General features: G+C 38.8%; 1 protein-coding gene across 15 annotated transcripts in view; it reads left to right on the forward strand.

Annotated features, from left to right (window-relative positions):
• SYNE1 (spectrin repeat containing nuclear envelope protein 1) overlaps positions 1-27,766 on the forward strand; it is a 464,275-nt gene that overhangs the window by 89,217 nt on the left and 347,292 nt on the right. For all 15 annotated transcript variants that reach the window (XM_060029753.1, XM_060029751.1, XM_060029760.1 and 12 more), the window contains exons 4-5: positions 13,689-13,784; positions 21,551-21,634. In XM_060029753.1, the coding sequence (XP_059885736.1) occupies positions 13,689-13,784; positions 21,551-21,634 (180 nt within the window). The remainder of the gene's footprint in view (positions 1-13,688; positions 13,785-21,550; positions 21,635-27,766) is intronic.

Consider the following 27,766-nt stretch of genomic DNA (forward strand, 5'->3'; position numbering starts at 1 on the left):
ATAAGTAATCTTAACATTAAACATCGGTTATACTCTGTTATCAAATAATTATAGTTTCACATTTTCTCTGAATTTGTCAAATGGAACAGAGTGTTATATTTAAATACCTTTGATTCAGTCTTTATGATATTTGACTTTGAAATAAATATATGATTTGGCATTAAGTCCTTTGGGAAAAAAATAGGTCAGAGATAGCCATTGTTCAGTGTTTCTATAAATGGAGCTTCTCTTTCAATTTGCAATAAACAGCCCTTTCTCCATCTGCCAGCCTTAGATCTAAGGGGCCATTAAGTATAGGCACTGAACATTTTAAATACCGACTTTTGGGTGACCTCAGGCATAATATAAGCATCTCCTCACTTTTTAGATGAACTGAAAAAAAAAGCACCGTTGAACATTATTTACATTCTGTATTAGTTTGCGAGGGCTGCTGTTACAAAGTACAATATACTGGGCGCCATGAAATGAGAAATTTATTATCTCACAGTCCTTGAGACTAGGCAGCCATGCTTCCCTCTGAGATTCTGGGCAGAATCCTTCTTTGCCTCTTCCTAGCCTCAGTTGGAGGCCTGGAGTACCTGAGGTTCCTTGGTCTGCAGCTGCATTAGTCCAGTCCCTGCCTCTGCGCCTGTCTGAGACTGTGTCCAAATTTCCCCTTCATGTAAGGACACTGGTCATATTGGATTAGGACCCCCTCTCCACCCCCACCCCCCCACCATGACCTCATTTAAACTTGACTACTTCTCTAAAGACCCTGTTTCCAAATAAAATCGCATCCTGAGATACCAGGATTAAAACTTCCACGTATCTTGGGGGAGGAGCACATGATTCAACCCAAATGTGCTCTATTAAGAGCACGTTTTGTTTTAAGACCAAGTCAGATTCATATACTCCTTTAAAATGAACACTTTTGATTTTCCATGTTTGTTTTTCAATAATTTAAACTAATAATGACTTTGACATCTTCACAGTCATAAAATACCACTTTGGTGGCTGCTTTATTCTTCTTCAGTTGTCTTTCCACCAATGGTGCTAAAAGATAACATGGAAACGCTTTCGAAATTGAAATTTGAGCCCATCTGTTTCCTTGTACACACTTTGGTGGGACTATTCATGAACTAAGATGAGGAGATAAGGAGGCAAAGAGGCAAAAGTAAATGTAATAATACACCCCAGAAACCATTCTTTAATTGATTTTCTAAAACTAGTTGGATAATCTCAAGCATAACGATAAATTAGTTATTTCCAAATACGCAACTAAAAGATTACAAAGAAAATCATCATTTCAAAATGAATGGCATTTAGTTTATTAATAGGAGGTATTAATTTATTAATAACAAAGACGTAGCTATAGCAATGTCCATGCGGTTTAATAAAATTTTTGACAACATTTGTCAGAGTTCCTTCTTTTAGAAATGTATCTTGTCTAGTCGTACATCCATTCAATAAAGATTTTTAAATGTTGTTTGTATGCTTGGCAGGATTCTAGAATGTAGCAGTGAACAGAACAGGAAAAGTAACCCCTGCATTATGGTGTTTATATCCCAATGGAGGAGATGGACAGAGGAGAAGGAAAATAGCTGTTCTGTTGAGAGTAGACTGAAGAGGGACATGGGCCGAAGGAGGAAGATAAGGTAGGAGATTGTTGAGTCATCCAGGTGAGAGATGGCCGGCTTGCACCAAGGTCATAGCAGCGGAGGTGGTGAAAAATGGCTGGACTCTAGGTGAATTTTGAAAATAAAGCCAACAAGATTTGTTGACAGATCAGCTGTGGAGTATCAGTAAAAGCGAGGCATAAAGGATAACCCCAGCTTTGTCCTGAATAAAACAAATAACTTGAGGAGTGTGCTTCTTTTAAACTACATAGTGAAAAAAAAAAATCATTACATGTGAAAGTTGTTAAGAGCAGTTTTCCAGGCAGATTTAAAGTTGGGCTGGAGGGCGGTTTTTGCCTTTGGGATATTTATTCTGAATTGAATTAAATAATTAAGGAAATGGAAATGCTTATGCAATCTGTCATAGGAAACAGAAAAGAATGGGAACTATCTTCTCACTTTTGCCAAGCAGAGGTGGAAAATAATCACAGCAATGCTTTTCTAAAGGGAGTGAAGGGGAAACATATCATACGTAACATTTAAAAAAAGCTACTTCACCTGGTTTCTGGAAATACTGGTAATGTCTAATTAGATTTTCTGGATAAGATGACAGAACCTTTTAGAAGTTGAATTATTATTATTATTATTTTTTGAGGTAGGGCTGGACCGTACAAGGAGCTGGTTTATTTATTTATTTATTTTTGCTGTGTTGGGTCTTCGTTTCTGTGCGAGGGCTTTCTCTAGTTGTGGCAAGCGGGGGCCACTCTTCATCGCGGTGCGCGGGCCCCTCACTATTGCGGCCTCTCTTGTTGCGGAGCACAGGCTCCAGACGCGCAGGCTCAGCGGCCATGGCTCACGGGCCCAGCCACAACGCGGCATGTGGGATCTTCCCGGACCAGGGCTCGAACCCGCGTCCCCTGCATCGGCAGGCGGACTCTCAACCACTGCGCCACCAGGGAAATCCAGAAGTTGAATTAACTTTATCGGGCTCCTGTCAGTGGTTATGATGATGATTTTACAGACCTAGTCCAGCTGCTTTGGCATTTTTAGACAGTTTAGTGTGGCGGGCTCCTTGCCAACCATTGGGGGGTAGCTTGCTCCGTGTCTGCTGGTCAACCTCTCTTCCCTTCCCACTCTCCTCTTGGTTCCTGTTGTTTAGCTTGCTGTTCCTGCCCATCAGATAACTGGAAGAGCATGCGAACATTCTAGGCTGGTCCTGGGATGGGATGTTCCCCCATACCCTGTCTCTCAGCCTGTGAAATAGCTCCCACCTGAAACCTGGAAAACGGAGGCGGGAGTGGTTGGTCTGGCTTGAGAAATGAGGGGCCACCGTGTGCACACAGGTTTCAAGGTGCCCGGAATACAGCTTGAGGTCCAGCCTCCGCACTGAGACCTCTTTATATACTGCACAGGAGGCTGTCTGGGGAATATGTCAGGCCATGATTTTGCATCATTTTCAGCAAGATTGACTGTGCTTGACCATGTGTATGTCTCAAGTAAAGAAAAGCATTATCTGTGCCATGGGTTCTTTCTTTAGGTCTTTTCCAGTTCAGTTTTACTGGTATCACTAGGTATCCGGCAATCACAAATTTTAAACCCGAGGATATGTATTTAGTAATTTAAAGTAAAATGCCATAATTTTTGTATTATACAATATTTTAAGAGCTCTTTCCCCAAGAGGGGAAAGCACTTAGTAAAAGACTGCCCAATAGTTGTGCAACTAAAAGTGATGATGGTAAGTGAGGACCTGGGTTGGTCCTGGAATGAGATGGGTGATTCAGCCCTTTCCTTTGCTGAGGACTAAACCCTTCATGCTGCAGAGCTCCTTGATAGCCCTGTGATATTTATCACTAAGGGGCTCTAAGATTCTTGCAGATGTGTAGATACCTGCTGATGGAGCCATGATAGGCTGGTAATGTTTCAAGGTAGCTTTGTACTTTTCCACATCACTGATTTTGATCAAACACCCAAAGCTTCTTTCTCCTTAATTGATGTACATGTGCTTGCCCTATTAATGCAAAGTTAAAAATGCTAAAAATAATTTTAGTACATTAACATTTTATAATTTTGGATATATAGGCATACACTTGTCCATGAAAAATGATTTTCTTTCTTTCTTCCTTTTTCTTCTTTCCTCCCTCCCTCCCTCCTTCTCTTCCTTCCTTCCTTTCCTTCCTTCCTTCTTCCTTCTCTTTCTTTTCTTTCTTTCTTTCTTTCATGTTTGTTTATCAATAATACTCAACTGTTTCTACCTTCTTCATTTACCAGTATCAATTGATCAAAAGTTTATAAAACATCTTATATTAAATACAGTCAGGTTCCCCTGAAAATGCACACTGGCATCAATAAAGAATGCATTTATTAGGACAGGAATAAAGATGCAGATGTAGAGAATGGACTTGAGGACACGGGGAGGGGGAAAGGTAAGCTGGGACAAAGGGAGAGAGTGGCGTGGACATATATACACCACCAAATGTAAAATAGATAGCTAGTGGGAAGCAGGTGCATAGCACAGGGAGATCAGCTCGGTGTTTTGTGTCCACCTAGAGGGGTGGGATAGGGAGGGTGGGAGGGAGAAGCAAGAGGGAGGAGATATGGGGATATATGTATAGCTGACTCACTTCATTATAAAGCAGAAACTAACACACCATTGTAAAGCAATTATACTCCAATAAAGATGTTAAAAAATAACTGCATTTATTTTTGGTCGCTTATGTGAATCTCATCATGGAGTGGGAGGGCACTGAAATGTACATTGTTAAGTTCAGGAGAGTGTTTACAAAGTAATAACAAAAGAGGCACACATGTCAGTTGTGCTTTATTTTGTTGCAAGTGAATGAAATTGATTTTAAATGATGTAACTAAGAAGTGAGATCTAGTAAAAAGGTACAGAGCACCTCAGGGTATGGAAGGAAATGCTGACTGGGCAGGAAAGGGTTAACTCAGCAGACCTGGGTTGCTCAAACCCTGCACATTCCAAATAAAGACTTGCCTTTAAGAATGGTCCTTGACTGGCTTCTGGGAGATAACCTCTGGGCACTTGGAATATTCTGCCTGATAGGGGTGTTTTGTATGCCTGAGGCCTGGGGCCATGCTATACTACTTGATAAAATCAATTTATCTTAATGAGTTGTACAGTGAACACCTGTTTTTGCTGGGGATCGGGACAGGGGAAGAGAAGACTGAGTAGCTGAGGTCAGTTATGCAGGTGCCACATGCCTACATGACAGACTCCAGATAAAAGCCCGGCATCAAGGTTCAGGTGTGCTCTCCTCGTTGGCAACACTTTACACCATTGCTGGGGAGAGTCAGCATGTCCCTGTGCACATCCACTGGAGGGAAACCAGTTATTCAGCACTGGAAGCTCTCATTTGGTTCCTCCTGGACTTTGTTCTGTGTACCTTTTCCCTTTGCTGATTTTAATGTGTCCTTTCGCTGTAATAAGCTGTAACCATGAGTATAGCAGCTTTTCTAGGTCCCCTGAGTCCATCTTGAGAGTCATCAAGCTAAGGAATGTGTTGGGGACCCCTGACACACTGATTAACCCAGGCAGGGAGAGTGGCTCCTGGGGTCTCAGCAGCAGGATCTGATGTCACTTGTCCTTAGGTCATTGCCATGTGACAACTTGGCTCCAGCCATCTTCTAGATTCAAGTAGAGAATGTGATGGGCCCAGCTCGGGTCACTCAGTTAACAAAAGATGAGGGTGTAGCACAGACATGACCACAGGGGGACATGGTGTGAGCTGGGATGATTCGTGTCTATTCCAATGTATATTTATATACATGTGCTTGTATTATTACTTTTTAGTCTTTCTTATATCCTACTATTATTTTTAGGCTTTCTTATATCCATTCATATAAAAGTGGCTTTTTGTTAATAAATATTTTGTTCCTAGTAGAGTGGCAGGCACCTTAGCTGATCAGTTAATACTTTTCATATTGATGTTAAATAAAAATCACATTTATAGGTTTGTGTATTCAGAAAAAAAATGCTAATACCTATAATTTTATACTAAGCTTTCTAACAAGGTGGCTCAAAGTATAATAAACCTGGGCTCAAACCTAGTCACTTAGTAGGGGTGTGATCTAGGCTAATGGTTTGACCTCTCTGAGATTCAGATTCCTTGCTTTTAAAGAGGGGGTGATACCCCCATATGTGGTGGTTATGAATGTTGAGTGAGGTGACATGTACAATCCCTTAGCATTGAAATGTTCAACAATGTCTCATTCATTCTTTCCTACCCTTTCCATTCTCCTTCTTTGCTTCTTCCTTTCATTTCTATTAAAACACCTATTAAATTATATATAATGTGTAAATATCTAAGCCACAAACATCTAGTACATATTGGAGTTCATATATGTAGTCTATAATAGTGACTACTTTGTCATATTTACTTTATGCACCAACATTTTCATTTCTATGTAGTTTTTTCACTTATTTATTTTCTTCCAGTTTTATAGAGACAATTGACATATAGCACTGTGTAAGTTTAAGGTGTACAGCATGATGATTTGACTTACACACATCATAATAAGTTTAGTGAACACAATAAGTTTAGTGAACATCCCTCATCTCCTATAGCTACAACATTAGACAAATAGAAAAAAAATTTTTTCCTTGTGAGAACTCTTCGGATTTACTCTCTGAACTTTCATATATAACAAACAGCAGTGTTACTGGTATTTATCGTGTGGTACATTAAATCCCTAGTACTTGTTTATCTTATAACTGGAAGTTTGTACTTTTTAACCAGCTTCATCCAATTCACCCACCCCCCCCCCCCACACCTCTGCTGCGCAGGTTCCCTCCCTCTTCCAGGCCAGCAGCTCTTCCTAGACAGCTGGACCAGAGTAGGACCCTGCCTCCTGCTGAACTGCCACAACCTTGTCCCCTGCCCGATGGCCCTGCTGGCCCATCCACAGCCCTGCCTTTAGTTGTCCTTGACCTCAGATTCTGGAGACCCGCCACAGCTGTGGGCTGCCTGAACCCTCACGAGGAGCAACAACTGCTGCTGCTCCCAGGCTCCTCCAGGGCCAAGTCCCCTTGAGAAAACAAAAAAATCTGATCTCTTTTTCTATAAGTTTGTTCATTTGTTTTTGAAGTATCATTGACCTACAGCATTGTTAGTTCCTGATATACAACATAGTGATTCCATATTTCTATACATTTCAAAATGATCACAACGATAAGTTTAGTTACTGTCACCATAAAAAGACATTACACAGTTACTGACTATATTCCTCACACTGTACATTTCATACCTATGACTTATTTATTTTGTAACTGGCAGTTTGTAGCTCTTAATCACCCTCACCTGTTTTTCTCCTGCCAACAACCCCCTTGCCTCTGGCAACTACCTGTTTTTTCTCTATATCTAGGAGTCTGTTTCTGTTTTGTTAGGTTTGTTCATTTGTTTTGTTTTTTTAGATTCCACTTATAAGTGAAATCATACTGTATCTGTCTTTCTCTGTCTGACTTATTTCACTCATCATAATACCCTCTAGGTCCACCCATCATGTCCTAAATGGCAAGATTTCACTCTTTTTATGACTGAGTAATATTCCATTACTTTATTCTTTATCCATTCATCTATTGCTGGGCACAAAATGTAACAATTCTAAAATCTGTATGGAAACACAAAAGACCCCAAATAGCCCAAATGGTCCTGAGAAAGAACAACAAAGCTGAAGGCATCATACTCCCTGATTTTAAACTATACTACGAAACTACAGTAATCAAAACAGCATGGTACTGGCACAAAAACAGACAAATAGATTAATAGAAGAGAATAGAGAGCCCATAAATGAACCCACATGTATATGGGCAGTTAATCTGTGATAAAGGAGGTGAGGATATACAATGTGGAAAAGTCAGCCACTTCAGTAAATGGTGTTGAGAAAACTGGATAGCTACATGCAAAAAAAATCAAACTGGACTTCTTTCTCATATCATACACAGAAATAAATCCAAAATGGATTAAAGACTTAAATGTAAGACTTGAAACCATAAAACTTCTGGAAGAAAACATAGGCAATATGCTCTTTGACATCAGTCTTAGTAATTTTTTTTTTTTTTGGATATGTCTCCTCAAGCAAGAGAAGGAGTAAACAAAAGTAAACAAAAGCAAAAGTAAACAAATAGGACTACATCAAACTAAAAAGCTTTTGTACAGGAAGGAAACTAACAACACAGTGAAAAGGCTGCCTACTGAATGGGAGAAGATATTTGCAAGTCTGATAGTGGGTTAATGTCCAAATTATACAAAGAACTCATGCAACTCAATATCAAAAAAACAAACAAAATGCTATTGAAGAATGAGCAGAGGATCTGAATAGATATTTTCCCAGGAAAGACATACAGGTGGCCAACAGGCACATGAAAAGATGCTCAACATTGCTGATCATTGGGGAAATGCAAATCAAAACCACAATGAGATATCACCTCACACCTGTCAGAATGGCTATTATCATTTCTATATAGTTTTAAAATGTGAGAATTCCTTAAATTTTCATTTCGTGCCAAATAGTTATGCCTTTTTTCATCAAAATTATCCTCATAATCCTTTTGTCCTGAGTGTTGCAGTTGTTTGTAGGGACATAAAATCAGCATGTTGTATAGCAAACATGGTCATCCTTATACGAATGAAAATATGAAAGTAGATGGTGGATAAGGATTAAACATGTATTGGTACTTATGAACTAGTAAAGTGACACAAGTTATTCACACACACACAATGTTAAAGAATGGATTATTTTTCCCCAATACAGGAAATGGTCAGTAAAAATTATGCCAAAAATATCTGTGCTTTCTTAGATTTCATAAAGTTCAAGGAGAAACATTTGATCCCATTTAAGTCCTAAGAGAAAGGGAATGAATCTCATTACGTGGCGTTAAAAGGGCTGCAAAAATAAAGGGGGAGGAGAAAAAAAACAGGAAACAAAACTCTATGAGATCTGTTCCACTCTTAAGTTAACTACCAAGGGCATTGCCAGGCATGTGCATTTTCCCTGCGTTTCTAGAGACTTTAGACCAGGCAATACTCTGACAGCCAGAATTTAGGGCTTAAACCTAGTTTGAGGAGGGTTTCTAGAAGGGAGTAGCCACAGAAGCCAAGTACCTCTTTCTCTCTCCTTTTCTCCATCTTCCTCTCCCCTCAGTCAGGACATTCCACTCTTTGAGCATCTCAGATTCAGCATGCATATCTGTAGAATATCTAAATGTGATTCACAGGGCCAAGAATTTAATTCTTCCAAATACTGTGCAAAAGAAAGAGCTTATCATAATTTTATCTTAATAAAAAATAGATAGCTGAGGTCTTAAAAAATGCCCAATAGATTTATTTCTGTCTAGTGCTTAAAACTGCAAATTCTCAAGCCGTCGGAACAAACCACATTATCTTTATTTTCCATTAACTCAGGCTCCAGTGAATTACCCTCATTTCTAACTCTTCCTTTTGGCCTCCAGCACCGTGACCTGAATCCTGCCAAGTAATCAGATTGATGTTGTGAATATATATATATATGACAAGAGAGACATTTTAGATGAAAGATTTTGTATTAAAACATTGTTTCAAAAAATAAATGTGATGCTGTCACAATAGTAAAGGTGGTCTCTAGTTGATCATTTGCTATATGTAAACAGTACTTTATACAAAATGGGAAAGCAAAACTTGTCCAATAATTACTAGGACTTTTCTTCTTCTGGTGTAATTTTTTTTTTTTTTTTTGCGGTACGCGGGCCTCTCACCGTTGTGGCCTCTCCCACTGCGGAGCACAGGCTCCGGACGTGCAGGCTCAGTGGCCATAGCTCACGAGCCCAGCCGCTCCGTGGCACACGGGATCCTCCCGGACTGGGGCACGAACCGCGTCTCCAGCATCGGCAGGCGGACTCCCAACCACTGTGCCACCAGGGAAGACCTGGTGTAATTTTTGATAAAGTATTTTGATAAATAAAGTGGTTTACACAATATTTACATTATGTACAATTGGATAGAACTTGTAGAAAAATAAAGATCTCTAGTATTCACTTTTAATTAATTAATTAATTTTTATTTATTTTCAGCTGCACTGGGTCTTTGTTGCTGCCTGTGGGCTTTCTCTAGTTGCGGCGAGCAGGGGCTACTCTTTGTTGCCATGCGCAGGCCTCTCATTGCAGTGGCTTCTCTTGTTGCGGAGCATGGGCTCTAGGCGCGCGGGCTTCAGTAGTTGTGGCATGCAGGCTCAGTGTTTGTGGTGCACGGGCTTAGTTGCTCCGTGGCATATGGGATCTTCCCGGACCAGGGCTCAAACCCGTGTACCCTGCGTTGACAGGAAGATTCTTAGCAACTGAGCCACCAGGGAAGCCGTAGTATTCACTTTTGCTAGCTCTTTGCAGGAAAGGTGGCCAGAGGCTTATTTTCTTCCTCTTTTACTGGTTGAGGTAGTAAGTCGAGAGTTTATTACATGCTAGGTTCTATAATTCAGAGTGTTGAAGATACAATAGCTACATATTATTAATTACATAAACATTTTTATTTTAGAGAAAAATATTTTCTCCAATTTCTATTTAGTTTGCTAATAGCCATCAGACTACATCTCTTTACTTTGTGTAGGAAGATACTGGCGAAAAATTTTTCAGAAGCAACTCATATTTCCTATAAAAAGAAATTTTTGCCTCGTGTCCTTAGTTGTGTACATCTCTCCAAGATTCCAAAAGGTATTTGCAAATAAGCATCACATATCTGTTGAGCTATCTACATGTTTACTACCAACTAGTGCTAAGCACTGTGCCTAGTATTATGTATTTAAATATATATTCAACTTCCTTGTCCTCCAGAAGTCGCATGATCTGAATTCCTGGGCATACAACTTTATAAATAACTATAATGCAATGCGGTCATTATAATCAGAACAAATGCACTTAAGACAAAATAAGTAATTTAATTCTAGTTGGAAAACTGGAAAAGATTACATAAGAGCTCAGTCATAAAAACTGACCAGGAATTTGCTAAATGGGAAAAGAGGAAAGTGAGACTATTCTAGGCATCTCTGTTCTTGAAATAAAAACTACCTATTCTGTTTTTCCCATATACAGACTAGGAACTCATTCCTTCAACAAGTTTTTAATGAGTTCCTACTGTGAACAAGACATTCAGAAGCAAGATGCTTCTATGTGTTGCGCTGTAGTCTGTGATTGCCTAGAACCTGGAGAACATTTTTCTTTACCCATCATATATATGTACTACATTTTAAGAACCATTAATACGGGCATAGGGACTGCAAAGGTAATTTTTTTTTTTTTTACAAAACTTCATTCATTCATTCAGTCAGTCAGCAGTGAATGTTGAGTGCCTGCCATGTGCTCAACAATGTTTAGGAAAGAACACTTACCTGCAAGGAAGGATTCAAGAGTCACATCTAGGGCTTCCCTGGTGGCGCAGTGGTTGAGAGTCCGCCTGCCGATGCAGGGGACACGGGTTCGTGCCCCGGTCCGGGAAGATCCCACATGCCGCGGAACGACTAGGCCCGTGAGCCATGGCTGCTGAGCCTGTGCGTCCGGAGCCTGTGCTCCACAACGGGAGAGGCCACAACAGGGAGAGGCCCACGTACCACAAAAAAAAAAAAAAAAAAAGAAAAAAGAGAGTCATATCTATCCAGACAAAATTTTGTAAAGAATGGAGGAGTCAGGATAGATAGATAGGATTGAGTTTGGTGAATGGCTACAGTTAGGAAGAAAGGAGAGAGAGAGAAGGAGAAGAAATCTGTGAACCAGGCAGACTGATCGAAGAAGTTTGGGGAGGAACAGCTCAAGGAGAAGTTGGTAGCAACAATATCCAGTGCAGAGGGACTGATGGGCTACTGACTTGTTCAGCGGTCAGAGCTGACCTACAGGCCACTTCTAGGAGTGGCTAGAGGGGCAGAGAGCATGTGGACCACAAATAGGAATGCAAGACGACACACATGAGGGGCAGAACGGGGTCGAGAGAGAATGTTCTGCAAAGTGGTAGAGACCTGTGTACGTTTAAAGTCAGAATGGATGGATGGATGCAATCTATCGGTTTTTTTTTTTTTTTTTTGGTGTCCAATTTCTTGGACTCTTTATTATTTCATGAAAATTCCCTGCTTTGTTTAAGTTTTAAAATATATTTTCAGGTTAACACAATACATGAAAAATTTCATTTGTATTTGTTCACAGAATACATCACATATTTATTAACTTTTCCCCTCATTATTCCACTGTATTTGTATTATTAGGATACAAATGGACATTTTGAAAGAGAAATAGATGATATTTTTAATGATTATATACAGTTAATACAATAATTTTGATTCTTATCACATCAAATATTTTGCATTGTAAAGGCTCATTTTATTCTGAATAATTTTATTTATATGCTTAGAATATAAAGTCACTATTACGTTCTTGCTGTATAAATAGTAAGCAGTGTGAATAGTGGAATTTAAAAGAGAAAGCTTGAAAATGAAAACTATTATTTTTGAACATGTATTTTGCAGCATGAGAACAAAATGTATTCAGCTGTTCGTTTTATAAGGAGAAGAAAAATGCATTCACAATTAGAATTGTACCATTCAGAGACAGTAGTTCATGCAGTCATAAGAGAGTATAAATGTGCCACATCAGTGGGTAGACAAAGTCCCATTTCAGTAAAACATTTGGTGATTAAATATCTCTACAAAGAACTTTTTCTTTCTTTCTTTCTTTCTTTCTTTCTTTCTTTCTTTCTTTCTTTCTTTCCTTCCTTCCTTCCTTCCTTCCTTCTTTCTTTCTTTCTTTCCTTCCTTCTTTCTTTCGTTCTTCCTTCCTTCTCTTTCTTTCTTTCTTTCGTTCTTTCGTTCTCTCTCTCTCTCTTTCTTTCTTTCTTCCCTCCCTCCCTCCCTCCCTCCCTCCCTCCCTTCCTTCCTTCCTTTTTCTTTCTTGATAGAAAGAAAGACAATTGAAAGTCAAGTAGACAGCATTAGGCCTTTAACATGTTCAGTGAGAATTAGAAAACTACAGAGCTTGATCCAGGTTATAAATTTTTTTTTTTTTTTGCCGTACGCGGGCCTCCCACTGTTGTGGCCTCTCCCGTTGCGGAGCATAGGCTCTGGACACGCAGGCTCAGCGGCCATGTCTCACGGGCCTAGCCGCTCCGTGGCATGTGGGATCTTCCTGGACCGGGGCACGAACCCGTGTCCCCTGCATCGGCAGGCGGACTCTCAACCAGTGCGCCACCAGGGAAGCCCTATAAATTTTTTAAAATTCATATTCTGTGAGAAATCTGAGGGCACCTAATTACTGTTGACCACCAACTTTGACATCATCGCTTTTTTACTTTCTTCTGAGGCAAGAGATACACCTAATTTCAAGATTTCATGAACTCTAGTATACTAAGTATTTTCATAATCTTCATAAAAAAACAAAAGACCCTCCATGAGTTGAAAATGGGCTTTGACTGTTTCTCCAGTAGTGGTGATAGATTTGCCTTGATCAGTCTGTACTCTTGTGCTTTTGATCCTTTGGGTTCAGTGCCACGCTGTGAGAGAGGTTTGCTGGATTTGCCAGCCTGTGCAACAGAACGGACGCGGCCAGCTAACCCACAGGAGGTTCAACCTGTCCCTCTGGCTGTTCTAACAATGGTCCCACAGCAGGTCACTGAGTTAACGAGAGAATGTTCAAGGAAATTTGGCACCTGCCTCAGCCCAGTAATGTGCTCACTCAGGGTGAAGGTATGGAGTTTGGTCCAGTTTATCTGGGGTACCACCTGTTCCCTGTTTACGTCCGTCCTGCTTTAACCTCTCTCTTATCTTTTATGTTTATAGTATCCTCTTTTCCTTCCCTTATCCCATACCATCCCACTCTTGTCAAAACTCCCTTTCTAGAAAGACACTGGTGTGTATGTGAAAGCCCAGGCATGAGGTTCTTGAATGTGAAGTTTACCTCCAAAGGGTCGTTTTTCTCTTTGCAGCCATCAAAAGTTAATTGCCACCCGTATCCCAAATACAGGATTTTGGCATTTAGACATTTTTCTTCAAATTTTGCCACAGTGAGTAACAAATGTCTGACAGAGAGTAAGAGAAGTATTTTTTGCATTTATTTATTTTTTTATTTTATAGCGGAAACCCCCAATGGTGGTAGATGATCTTTTTGAAGACATGAAAGATGGTGTGAAGCTGCTCGCTCTGCTGGAGGTCCTGTCTGGGCAGAAACTGGTAAGGATGTTTTCTGTGACCAGACTTGTCAAACTGTTCCCATTTGGAATTTGGGGGCTATGGAGTTGGGAGTATAAGGGGTGCTACCCATGTGAGGGAAATTTTTCTCTTTTGCGGTTGGTAATACACAGGAAGCACTAGTCTATCGGTCACTTCTGGGAACAAGGAATAAATTTCCTTTCTCATTCCTGCACACCTATAGTAGATTTAAAACATTATGTATAGTGGTAGTAATCCTAGAAGTAAGAGTAAAGAACTTCATCGATAATCAGTCCTGGTTAACTACTGCATCTGTGCGGCATCCAGGCAGATTTGTTGGAAATTAACAGCTAATGCACTTTAAGTGCTTACTTTCCATTTGGAAAGGATTGTTGGTCCATATCTCTGTATTTATGTAGTTGTTGAAAATTAAGCCTTGAAATCAGCGTGGCATTTTTCATCCGCTTATGGACATTCTCTGTCATCAGTCGTTTGTAATAGGAACAGCATGTTCAGAATCATTTGTTGTTAAGCTCAATGGAACCAGCAGAGTGAAAAACAAATTGACAGTGACCTATAAAATCTATTTTTCTACATTACTCGAATAATAAAATATTTATTTCTCTCTGGCTTATGGTTTTTCATTTCAGAGTAGTAGAGAAGTAAGTAGTTTGCAAACATAGATTATTTATGTGATGTTTACCATAATTTTTAAAAGGCTCTCAGGAAATAATCTTCAGAATGTTGTGTAACACGCTAGACATGGGGTCCAAAATTGGGGGCACTTATTTTTTCTTAATCTGTTGCATCATGGCAAAGAGCTACACAGTCATTATTACTTGGACAATTGATTTTTGTTTGTTTGTTTGTTTGTTTTGTGGTACGCGGGCCTCTCACTTCTGTGGCCTCTCCCGCCGCGGAGCACAGGCTCCGGACGCGCAGGCCCAGTGGCCATGGCTCACGGGCCCAGCCGCTCCGCGGCATGTGGGATCTTCCCGGACCGGGGCACGAACCCGTGTCCCCTGCATCGGCAGGCGGACTCTCAACCACTGCGCCACCAGGGAAGCCCTAATTGATTTTTTAAAAAGTGTTTTTGCCTCATCATAAATTTCCGGTTCATTTCTTGTGGGGAGCCTTCATCATAGCTTTTGTAACAGAGTTGTTTCTGGGAAGATACAAACTGATAATAATAATTTTGTGTAAGTCATTATCTACTTGAATTCATAGTATAGCAGATGCTTTTGGTGCCCCCAGCGCCATCTCAGATCACCTCTGATTCCAGTAGCCTCAGGAGTGGACGTGACCCACACCCTCCATCAGCATCTCAACTCAAGCACTGGCAGCCCGTCTCTGGGTTTCTGCCCTCAGGGCTTTTGTCAAAGCTGCAAGTTGCGGCAAGGCAGCCCTGAAGTGTGGGAGAGTTAATGGTCCCAAACGGGATGGGAGTCTGAATAAAAATTCCAGCCTGGCTTTTGTAGGAGGGATGATTCCAAGGTTTATTTCACACATGAGGTAGAGTGCCCCATTGGATCCCCAGCAGAACTGAGCCGTGGTTGCCCATTGTGGAGACCCTTAATAGCACATCGTACTATTATTGATTATTATTTATTGATTTTTCCTCCTTCCCTGTCTCACTCTCCATGCATCCTCACTCCTGCTACCTGGGATCACCTCCTCGGTCACCTGCATGTACTCCTGTTCTTACCTCAGGCTCCACATTGGGAGAAATCAAAGAAGACACATATGAAAAGCCAGTTTGGAATAAACAGATATATGCATGAGCTAAATAAACTGGATTAACATTAGGATGTGGGAGTCATCGACCTGAAATATATACTCCCTTGGTGGCCTGTTGTAACTGGCTATCTTCATATACCCTCCTGAATTAAGCTATTTACTTGAATTGAAGGAACCTTCATTACAATTCAAATGGGTATTTAAGAAGCCTGTCATTCTAAGTGTCATTATGATTCTGCCATTGTACTCGGCCAACGGTATACAGAAACCTCAATGGGCATTACCTGCCAAGTTAAGTGATTCTAGAAAGAGCGTATATTTTGATACAAGAATCCTACTTCTGTTTAAGTGCCCTACTCGTTTAGATGTGTTTACAATGATAGGATCTGGAAGCTATTTCAGAAAGAATCTCAATATTCTCATTTAAGAGGTAGAAAAACTGAGACACAGAAGGACAGTTTCTGATTTAACCTTTATTATTTATTTTTACTGAGCCCTTCAAGATTCTGAATTATATAAAATGAAATTACTCTGAAATTATAAGTAAACCATCGCAATGGTTATTTAAATTTTGTACATGTAGACATTTTGGTTCAGGACCACATTAAGATGAAAAGCATCATTTAAAGGACTGAGTATCCTAGGCATTCTTGTAGAGCTTTCAAAGAGAGAATGTGAACAGAAGCGTTTCCCTCAGGAACATTAGCAATGTTTGGGAAATCTCATACGTACAACTCTATTAAAGAGCCGTATACTTTAACATCATGATTCACATAGCCCAGGACTGACTTTGACCATGATCATCTGGGAAATTCAGCCAAATACCTTAGTATTCCCTTTACCACCAGCATCTCAAGGTAAGGGAGGACTCTCAGTATCTTAGTTTCTTTTAATAACCTATTGTGACTCTCTTGTCTATGATTTTATTTCAGATGCTAGGGAGTTTTAAGTTTTTATGATTATTATTGGATTTCTCTATGCCCTTTGATTATTATTTGTAGAACATTTACTCTTTGAATGGATCAGTGATTATATATCTTTAATCACACATAAAGATAGGAACACTAAATTAATTTTATACTTAGGATTTTTTTTAAGAATGTGAAGAATTCCATAGAAAAATTAAAAATAATCGAAGCAATATGAATAGAGCTTAAGGACTGCAGAGAAATTCATTTCTTATCTATTTTGTTAACCTTCTGTATAGTATTATTAAAGACTCCTTAACACTCTGCGTTCAAGAGGAGCCTAAAAGGGCTTCCCTGGTGGTGCAGTGGTTGAGAGTCCGCCTGCTGATGCTGGGGACACGGGTTCGTGCCCCGGTCTGGGAAGATCCCACATGCTGCGGAGCGGCTGGGTCCGTGAGCCATGGCCACTGAGCCTGCGCGTCCGGAGCCTGTGCTCCGCAACGGGAGAGGCCACAACAGTGAGAGGCCTGCGTACCGCAAAAAAAAAAAAAAAAAAAAAAAAGAGGAGCCTAAAAATCCACTTAAAAGTACACATGGGCATTCTTAGGAAATTGAAGGCCCTTGCATGTTCACCAGGTGACTTTGTTAAACATCAATCATATATTGAGAGTAGAACTCAAGTCTGCCGCTGGGTTTGGCATTATCTTTTGACTGTTCAGCTAACATATCTGGAGTCTCTATTATGGAAAAGGCACTGCCTTTGCCCTCTAAGGAGAACAAAGGTGAATGAAGTATGGTTGGTGCCCTCAAAGAGCTTGTAGCCTGGTAGGGAGGATCACTGTATTAACTAGGGTAGGTCAGTTGTGTTAAAATAGATGCAAATATGGGGTAGAACTATACAATAGGTGTTTATACCTTGCTCTTTTAGCCAGGATACAGCCAAAGAAGAAAAGCAGAGAAAAGGTATTTGCTTTACTAGATATCAGGTCTTACAGTGAAGCTTTATCACATAAGATAGTGTGGTGTTAATACAGGGATGAACATATTGACTAATGCAACAGAGTTGAGAAACAGACCAAGGCATGAATGGAAATTTAGTTTATGTCAGAGGTGGATGTCAGATCTGGGAAGGAAAGATGGTTCAATAAATGGAAGAGGAAGAAAAAGGTATAGTTGGATCCTTATCTCTTGGCCTCTATAGAAATCAAATATACATGGATAAAGGCCCTAATGGCAAAAATACTTTAAACTCTTAGAAAATATAGGTGAATATCTCTGAGACATCAGGACAGGGAAAAAAATAAGGCAAAAAATAGTAACTATAAAAGATTGTTACCTTTGACTATTTTAAAATTCAAAACAGTTTTTAATCAAAAAACTTTAAAGAAAGTGACAAAAAAGTTAAAAATTGGTCAAAGATATTCACAATACCGGTTAAAAAAGGATTAAGAAAGGATTATATCAAGAATATATGAGGTACATCTTCAAAACAATGAGTACAAACAAGCCAAGAAAACTGGACAGCTACATGTAAAAGAATGAAATTAGAACACTCCCTAACACCATACACAAAAATAAGCTCAAAATAGATTAAAGACCTAAAGGTAAGGCCGGACACTATATAACTCTTAGAGGAAAACATAGGCACAACACTCTTTGACATAAATCTCAGCAAGACCTTTTTTGACCCACCTCCTAGAGTAATGGAAATAAAAACAAAAATAAACAAATGGAGAACCTCCCCATACTGTTCTCCATTTACATTCCCAAAAACAGTGCAAGAGGGTTCCCTTTTCTCCACATCCTCTCCAGCATTTACTGTTTGCAGATTTTTTGATGATGGCCATTCTGACCAGTACGAAGTGATATGTCACTGTAGTTTTGATTTGCATTTCTCTAATGATTAGTAATGTTGAGCATCTTTTCAGGTGTTTGTTGGCAATCTGTATACCTTCTTTGGAGAAAAGTCTATTTAGGTCTTCTGCCCATTTTTGGATTGGGTTGTTTTTTTTTTTGATATTGAGCTGCATGAGCTGCTTGTATATTTTGGAGATTAATCCTTTGTCAGTTGCTTCATTTGCAAATATTTTCTCCCATTCTGAGGGTTGTCTTTTCATCTTGTTTATGGTTTCCTTTGCTGTGCAGAAACCCTGAGAAAACCATAATTCAAAAAGAGTCATGTACCACAATGTTCATTGCAGCACTATTTAATAGCCAGGACATGGAAGCAACCTAAGTGTCCATCGACAGATGAATGGATAAAGAAGATGTGGCACATATATACAATGGAATATTACTCAGCCATAAAAAGAAACGAAATTGAGTTATTTGTAGTGAGGTGGATGTACCTAGAGTCTGTCATACAGAGTGAAGTAAGTCAGAAAGAGAAAAACACCGTATGCTAACATGTATATATGGAATCTAAAAAAAAAAAGAAAGGTTCTGAAGAACCTAGGGGTAGGACAAGAATAAAGGCGCAGACTTAGAGAATGGACTTGAGGACATGGGGAGGATGAAGGGTAAGCTGAGACGAAGTGAGAGAGTGGCATTGACATGTATACACTACCAAATATAAAATAGATAGCTAGTGGGAAGCAGCTGCATAGCACAGGGAGATCAGCTCGGTGCTTTGTGACCACCTAGAGGGGTGGGACAGGGAGGGAGGGAGAGAGGGAGACGCAAGAGGGAGGGAGGGAGAGAGGGAGACGCAAGAGGGAGGGGATATGAGGATATATGTATACGTATAGCTGATTCACTTTGTTATACAGCAGCAACTAACATCACAACGTAAAGCAATTATACTCCAATAAAGATGTTTAAAAATAAATAAATAAGTAAACAAATGGAACCTAATGAAACTTAAAAGCTTTTGCACATATTGCATAATATCACTTATATGTGGAATCTAGAAAAATGGTACAGATGAACTTATTTGCAAAGCAGAAATAGAGACACAGATGTAGAGAACAAGCATATGGATACCAAGGCATGGCCGGTGGTGGGATGAATTGGGAGATTGGGATTGACATATATACACTACGATGTATAAAACAGATAACTAATGAGAACCTACTGTATAGCACAGGGAACTCTACTCAGTGCTCTGTGGTGACCTAAATGGGAAGGAAATCCAAAAAAGAGGGGATATATGTATACGTAGAGCTGATTCACTTTGCTGTACAGCAGAAACGAACACAACATTGTAGAGCAACTATACTCCAATAAAAATTAATAAAAAGAAAAAGAAACAGACTTGCCAAAGAACAGAGGATGAGATGTTCACACCGTTGTTGAGCAGGGCAGTGCAAGTGAAGACCACCATGAAAGACCATGTTACATACATTCAACTGAAAATAATTTTTTAAAGATAACTGTCAAAATCAAGTGTTGGACAAAACGTGTATCCACAGGATTATTCTTGTATTGCTGATAAGAGTGAGTAGTACAAACACTTTGGAAAAGTTAGAAGTTCAAAAGTCACATTCCCCCTGACTCAGCAATTCCACTGTTAGGTATCCTATCAGCACAGGTCACATAGGAATAACCTGGAAATAATTCAGATTCACATCAGAAGGAGAGTAAATAAATGGCACAGTATATGGCTGTCAAAATGAATGAAATACAGTGACAGGAAACAATATGGATGAATGTTAGCAATCTTATTATGTGGAAAAGTAAGTATCAAAAGATTAATACAGTGATATTCTTTATATAAGAGCTAAGAACTGAAATAAATATTCTTTTTAAGAATGCAATAAATGAAATGAATGTGTGTAAAAGGGAAAACATTGGACTGGGTTTATTGTGATGGTTGCCATGGTGTAGGACTTCAGGGGGATGGAATGAACGGTAATATTGAGGGATGTGGCTTTTGTGCTTAATTTCTGGGTCCTGGCTTTGTTTTAGTTGCGGGTTCCTAGGTGCTTTTTCCATTATAAAAGATAATTAATCGAAGAACTAAATAAGTGGGCCATGCAAGAAAAGGATAAACATTTTAAAAGTATATTTTCTATTTAAATATTTGTTTAAAATGATGTCATAAAAAATTACCTGTTACACTTTTAACTGGAAATGAAAAGATACTTAGTTTTGAGCTCTAATGGGAGATTGTTTAGAGTTCTAGTGCCGCAGAGAAGAGACCAGTCTATCAGCTCTGCAGTCATGGACCTGTTATCCTCTTAGGTCTTGTAAATGTAATGCTATCTGCTTCACTGAAATTATTTTGAGTTTTAAAATGAACAGTGTAGCACTTACTATTTTATACTATTTATTAAATTATTTATTAATTTATTATATTTTGCTGAATCAAACACAAGTAACTTAGTATCCTTGTACCAGAACATACTATTCTGCGAAGAACATTTTCATTCTTGCACTCCTCCTTTTTAACCTTGGCTCATATAAGCCATGCTTTTTGGTCCTTCAAACAGAGAAACGCCACTAATACTGTCAGCAACTTTCATGTTAGTATGACTGAAAAAAAATGTGAGTGACCAAGAATACTTTTTTTAAGACTTTATTTAATTTATTTTTTTATTTTTCTGCGGTACGCGGGCTTCTCACGGTTGTGGCCTCTCCCGTTGCGGAGCACAGGCTCCGGACGCGCAGGCTCAGCGGCCATGGCTCACGGGCCCAGCTGCTCCGCAGCATGTGGGATCTTCCCGGACCGGGGCACGAACCCGGCAGGCAGACTCTCAACCACTGCGCCACCAGGGAAGCCCAAAACTTTATTTTTTAGAGGTTTTAAGTTTATGACAAAATTGAGAGGCAAGGAGAGATTTCCTGCCCTCCCTCCACACACACCAAGAGCACTTTTCATAAAAATACTTCCTAACTTGCAGGAATAACAGTCTTAGTAGACAACATAGGAATTTTGTGAATTCCAACCTTAAGCATACAGAAACCTTAAGGGTAAGTGCATTCAGAAGCTGAGAATGAATGTATTTATTGAGTAAATTATACACCTTCCAAGTGCTGTGGGGATAACGCTCCTCTATGTATCTGCTAACCTTTATAGAAATTGAGTATGTTGGCTGTTCTTGAACATTCTTCAAGTATATTTTGAATCCACTTAAATAGAGTTTATAACTGTCTTTTTAATGTGTGCATTTTTACTTATTCCTGTCCTTCCCCCTTTTATAGCCGTGTGAACAAGGACGCCGGATGAAGCGAATCCATGCTGTGGCGAACATTGGCACGGCACTCAAGTTCCTGGAAGGAAGGAAGGTAAGAGGGAAACAAAAACAAAACACTTCAAGAAGAAAGCGTGGATATACTAATATTTTCATTGTTGATTGTTGGGTAAAAACACTGCATGCAATCTATACAACATATATGTGCAATATTATTGTAAAATCATTTTAGACTTACAGAAGAGTGGCAAAAAAAAAAAGGTACAGAGATTTCACGTCTGTACTTCGGCCAGCTTCCTCTAATGTGAGGGACTTATTTGTACATAGTACATATATGTAACATAGTACAACTACCAAATAAGGAAATTAAAATTGGTATGATACTGTTAAGTAAAGCATAGAAATTAATCTAATTTCATCATTTTTTCAACAGTGTCTTATTTCTGTTCCAGGATCCAATCCAATAACATGCTTGCATTTTAATTGTTGTGGCTCCTTTGTCTTTTCCATTCTATGACCTTGTCTTTCTGTGTCTTTCATGACCTTAATGATAACCGCTAGGCAGTTATTTTTCATAATATCTCTCAGTTTGGTTTGTGTGATGTTCTCCCATGATTAGATTGAGGTTATACATTTTTGGCAAGAATTCCAAGGAAGTGATGTATTCTTCTCAGTGAATCAGTTTAGTGGATATAGATAGGATTCTGACTTGTCTTATTGCTGGTGATGCTAACCTCAACCACTTGATTAAGTCATCTGCTGAGTTTTTTTTTTATGGTAAAACTACTACTTTTCCATTTATAATTCAGAAATAACTTAGGGCGGAGGTAATTGAGATTATGCTAATATTCTGCTCCTTGCTCACTGATTTTAGCATCAGTTGCCTTCAGTAATTACTTCTGTGCTGTTTTGCCTAATGATGATTTTGTTTTTCCCTCGTTTCTTTTATACTTACTAATTGGAATCGTTATGTAAGAAAAAGATGACCTTTCTTCCCCATTTATTTATTCAATTCCTTCTTTATTTCATTATGGACTCATGGATATTTATTTTATTCTATAGTTATAATCCAGTATGACTACTATTATTGTTATTATTTTGTTGCTCAGATTGTTCTAGCTTTGTCCATTAAGAGTTCCTTCAAGCTGGCTCCTGTGCTCTTTTGACATGGCCCCATCCTTTTTCAATCATTTCCTTATTTTCTGGAGCTACAGATTTTCCAGGTTTATATTTTCCTTACCCCAATCCTAGAATCAACCACTTCTCTAAGGAGGCTTTGTTCCTTTCATTAGTGAATGGCATTTAGAAACCAAGATTTGGGTGCTAGGTGTGCTCATGGCTACTGAGGTTTCATTGCCCTCTCAATATACAGATCTAGATATATGTATGTTTACTAATCTGGGTATACACACATATCTATATTTCTCTCCCCTCCAGCTCTCTCTCTCTCTCTCTCTCTCTTTCTATATAGCTTCTTCTATTATGTGTGCATGTAAACCTTTACTTCAAATTGATACTTCCGATTTCAGTCCAATACCACAAGGTCCATTGCATGATGATTTCTTTCTGTTTTCTCTGGCAGTGAGAAACCTGGTTCTCATCTACAATATATTGTCTTCTTTTTCATCTCTAGTGTATACACATAAAGTAGTTTCAGAATTGCTAACCCACACCTTTGTGAGAAACATATTGACTAACTGGAGAACAGTATTTGTGTACAGTTCTTTCGGTCTTCAGCATTACAATATCCTGTCAAGAGAATGTTGTCCAGATTTACCTAGGTCACTTCTGTTCTCCCATCCTTTCAGTGTGATTATGTTATTCATTTGTGATAGAGTTAAGTAATAGAGTTATATTCCATTTTGGGCAACCCCACACACATCCTAGTTGACCTTAATTATTTTTTATTTTAGAGAATGAGACATTATTATGATTCTAGGAGCAAAAGTTACACTTAGAGAAGTGGCATTCCCTCCTCATCCTTGCTTCTCCATTACCATTCTCCTTCCTTTTACTCCTTTTCTTACCTCTAGGTAACCAGTTTCTCCAATTTCTGATTTATCCTTCCTGTATTTCTTTTGCGGGAATGAGCAGGTTATTTTCATACACCACCTTCTTTCTTATACAAAGGTAGCATACTAGCGATACACCAGGTGCACTTTACTTTTTTCATTTAACAGTATATCCTGGAAATCCCTCAAATCAGTTCACAGAGATGTTCCTCATTCATTTTTACAGCTGCATAGTATTCCGTGGTCTGGATGTTTCAGAGTTTATTCAACCACTCTCTTATGAATGAGCATTTAGGTTGTTTCTAGCATTTCTCAAACAGAAACGATGATGCAATTAATAACTGTGCATAAGTATTTTTGTATTATTGGAAGTGTATCTTCTGGGTAAATTTTCAGAAGTATGATTGTTGGGTCAAAACATAAGTGTGTATTTTGTTTTGTTAGGTGTTGACATATTTCCCTCCAGAAGGGTTGCACCAATCCTTTTAGATTTTAGCCTTTTCTAATTTGTAGAAATTCAGGAAGTTTGTGTTTGGCAATACCAAAACCAGCTTTATAAATGGATATCCAGATACTTCTGGAAAATAGAATGATTCAGTTATTTACTTCTCTGTCTATATGCAATAACTTATTTCATTTATTCCACAAATGCATAATTGAATACTTTCTGTAAAATGAGAATTCTGGAAAATTAAAGAAAACTAGATTCTGGCTCTTAAATAATTTACATTTTGATGAGTTGTTAGTACAGTGAATCAGTATAAAGTTCAGTCAAGTGTGCTAACTTCACACCAAAGAGAGATTCTAGGCATTAAGATGGTGTAGAAGAACAGTCTTAACTTCTAGTAGAATATTGGACATTGTTTTCAGGTCACTTTAACATCATTCTTAATGGAGTGTCTCTCTTCTTCCTTCTCTCGCTTCATGAGTTTTTCATGGAAAGCTGAAAAAAAAGCCTTATTTAACAGGATGTTTATAGAGTTTTCCCAGTCATTACATCTTCCATTTTGGCTATATAACAATAGTGTCCTTCTTTGTTTGGATGTGTACTTGCTGGCTAGAATATGAAAACAAAATTCTTCTTATTAATTAATGTCTTGGAGAAAAATTTAATGACCTAACCCATGAAAGGCATTGTTTGTAAAGAGAACCAAAGAGTCTTCTTTTCACAAAAGACTTGTTTGTACCAGGTCCATTTTCACAGAACAAACCTGAATAACTTTTTAAAAAGTAGAGGATTCAGATTTTAAATATTATATTTACTAAAGGCAAAAAGTAATGCATTTGAGTTTCAGGACAAAATCCAAAGTATTTCCTTTCTGTCCCCACAAATCCCTAACTACTTTGATTTTTTAAAAATCTACCTGAAGTACATAGTTTTGGGCTTCTCTTTCTTGCATTTCTTCACCCCATTGGCTCACAAGATAATTGACAGTGGGGTAGAATGAGTTTTTGAAGACTCTTTGGTGCCCTCCCTCTTACTGTTTATTTTTGTTCTTTATAATTTAAGAACTTAAGTCTCAAACATATTTTCAAGAATTTGTCTTTAACCTTTGTATTTACTTTGTCCTCCATTTAGATTTTTTCTTTAGATGATAGATTTGTTTAGTACTCGGATAAGGAATAATGAAGGCACTTTTCAAGTTTACTGAAGAAAACCCTACCATTGTGTTTATTTTCCACTTGTTTACAGGGTTACTGAATAAAGGCATATGTTAGTATTTGATAAGAATTGTATAAGTTTGGCTCTAATGAATAGATTCATCACTACTTTCCACAAGTTTTTCTCCAATGAGGTGTCAGGTGGATCATTCTAAATAGTAATAGAAGGAGCCAGTCACTGACCATGTTTCCTAAAGCTTGCCATAGTGCACACAAGGACATAAATTTAGGTTCCTGTGAGGTCCAGATAGATGATGTAAACGATGAAGCAAGGTAGAAGCTGATCATGGTAGCAGGAAAACGGAGTAGTCCCATGTGCTGTCTGGAAGAAGGACGCAAATACTCAAGTCCATCTGGTGTTGCCTTGATGAAATGCAAGCACAGTGATCCCAGGTTTAACAGTTGAACGAGAAAAGCCAGTAGTCTGGATTTTTACTGAAATCTTATTATTTATTTAATTTATTTAAGTTACTTATTAACTAATGCAGGTATTTGGCTACCTATATATATATGTAGAAAACAACTCGTAAAGTGGTGATGCATCTGTTCATTAGGTTTTCCAATGTATCAAGAAAAGCTGGTAGTCTGGATTTTTTATTTAATTGTTTTTGAAATTTTTCCCAAATAATTCCAATATTTTTTTGAAAGGTCTGTGGACCTTGTATTAGTCTGCTATGGCTGCCATAACAGAATACCACAGACTGGTATTAGCTTAAACAACAGAAATGTATTTTCTCACAGTTCTGGAGGCTGAAAGTCCAAGATCAAGGTGTCATCAGGGTTGATTTCCTCCTTTTTTCCAGGCTCGCCGACAGCTGCTTTGGCACTGTGCCTTCACGTGACCTTTCTTGTGTGTGTGTGCAGAGAGAAAGAGAGAAAGTGAGAGTGAGGGTTCCGGTGTTTCTTCCTCTTCTTATAAGGATACCAGTCCTATTGGATTAGGGCTCACTCTTATAACGTTGTTTCAGCTTAATTGTCTCCTTAAAGGTTCTGTCTCCAAATGCAGTCACATTGGGGGTTAGGGCCTCAACATGTGAATTTTGAAGATAATTCAGTCCGTTCGGGCCTCTGGCTTACAAAATCAAACTTCTCCAAACCTAGAGGTTTTGTTAAAACAGATTCTTAGGTCGCCTTCCTTATTTTCTGGCTCAGAAGGTCTGAGGTGAGGTCCATCTATGTGATTCATCCTTTCTGGTTTCTGGAATTCTTCGGTCTCTTTGGATGTGTCTCTATTGCCCCTCCCACAATCTTAGGGCTATTAAAAGTTTATTGTATATTTCATAGGATTTCGCAAGGGAGAGGAGGTAGAACAGACAAAGAACCTGTGCTCCCCAAACCCATTATGGTTTTTAAGTTTTTAAGAAAGAAAATAATTTTGAAAAACGTTCTTTCTTCACAAGTTGAGCAAAAGATCTTCAGATTCTGTAATAAGCTGAACGTATAAACTTCAAAGTGCAGTTGGAGCTGGGTTGAGGTAGGAAATTCAACTTATATATTCAATTGCATTTTCAAAAAGAATGATATATAAGGAAAGAGAAATAATTTGTCCTCTATGAAAGGCATTAATCTTGTGGTTATTAACGTGTATTATAAATTTGTGGCCCGTGGACACTAAAATGGATATAGAGAAAATTCTGGAGAAATTGTAAAATGGAGCCGTCAAAATGATTATAAAGATTGTAATAGGTTCTGTCATAAAAGATTAAAGCAATGTGACACTCTTTATTTTCCACCAACAAGTATTTTATATCTTACTCAGTGCTAGGTTTAAAAGAAGTAGACATATGATCTTGTGATCTGTGGAAGTTCTCAATTTTTTTCTGTCTCTGAACCTGCTGAATGAACTTTAGCAGTGAGATAAAATCCCATGGGTATATCTCAAATTATTTACAATGACTTTTGTGCTAGCTTTTACTTTACTCCTCAGAGGTATAACTAGTAAATTTAAACCAATTACTCAAGAGTAAGGTGATTGTGGGATGATTTTGCTTCTGATATTTTTTAAAAAGTAAGCTATTTACAAACTTCTGAACTTTATTTTAGTATCACACCTTATTAAATCTTGGCTGAGAATTATTTTTTTTTGTTGCTTGTTTGTTTGTTTTTGCGGTACGCGAGCCTCTCACTGCTGTGGCCTCTCCCGTTGCGGAGCACGGGCTCCGGACGCGCAGGCTCAGCGGCCATGGCTCACGGGCCCAGCTGCTCCGCGGCATGTGGGATCTTCCCGGACCGGGGCACGAACCCGTGTCCCCTGCATCGTCAGGCGGACTCTCAACCACTGCGCCACCAGGGAAGCCCTTGGCTGAGAATTATTGAGCTAGAAGTCTAAGAAGTACTTTAGTTTTTTTCTCATTTGTCCAGGGATTATGAAGAGGAGGATAAGTAGCTAACTGTATTCTGTAGAGGTTGACTGAGCTAGACCTACCATACAAGTCTATGTTCCTGGGACTTCTTCATAGTTAGGAAGACTTTGAAATGAATAATTGGGGACAATTGTCGACAGATTAATTCTGAGTGCTTTACAGTTGTCAGTGCCCCAAAGTAGGGAACTG

This window comes from Delphinus delphis, chromosome 14 (genome assembly GCF_949987515.2).
Source record: "Delphinus delphis chromosome 14, mDelDel1.2, whole genome shotgun sequence".
Lineage (NCBI taxonomy): Eukaryota > Metazoa > Chordata > Mammalia > Artiodactyla > Delphinidae > Delphinus > Delphinus delphis.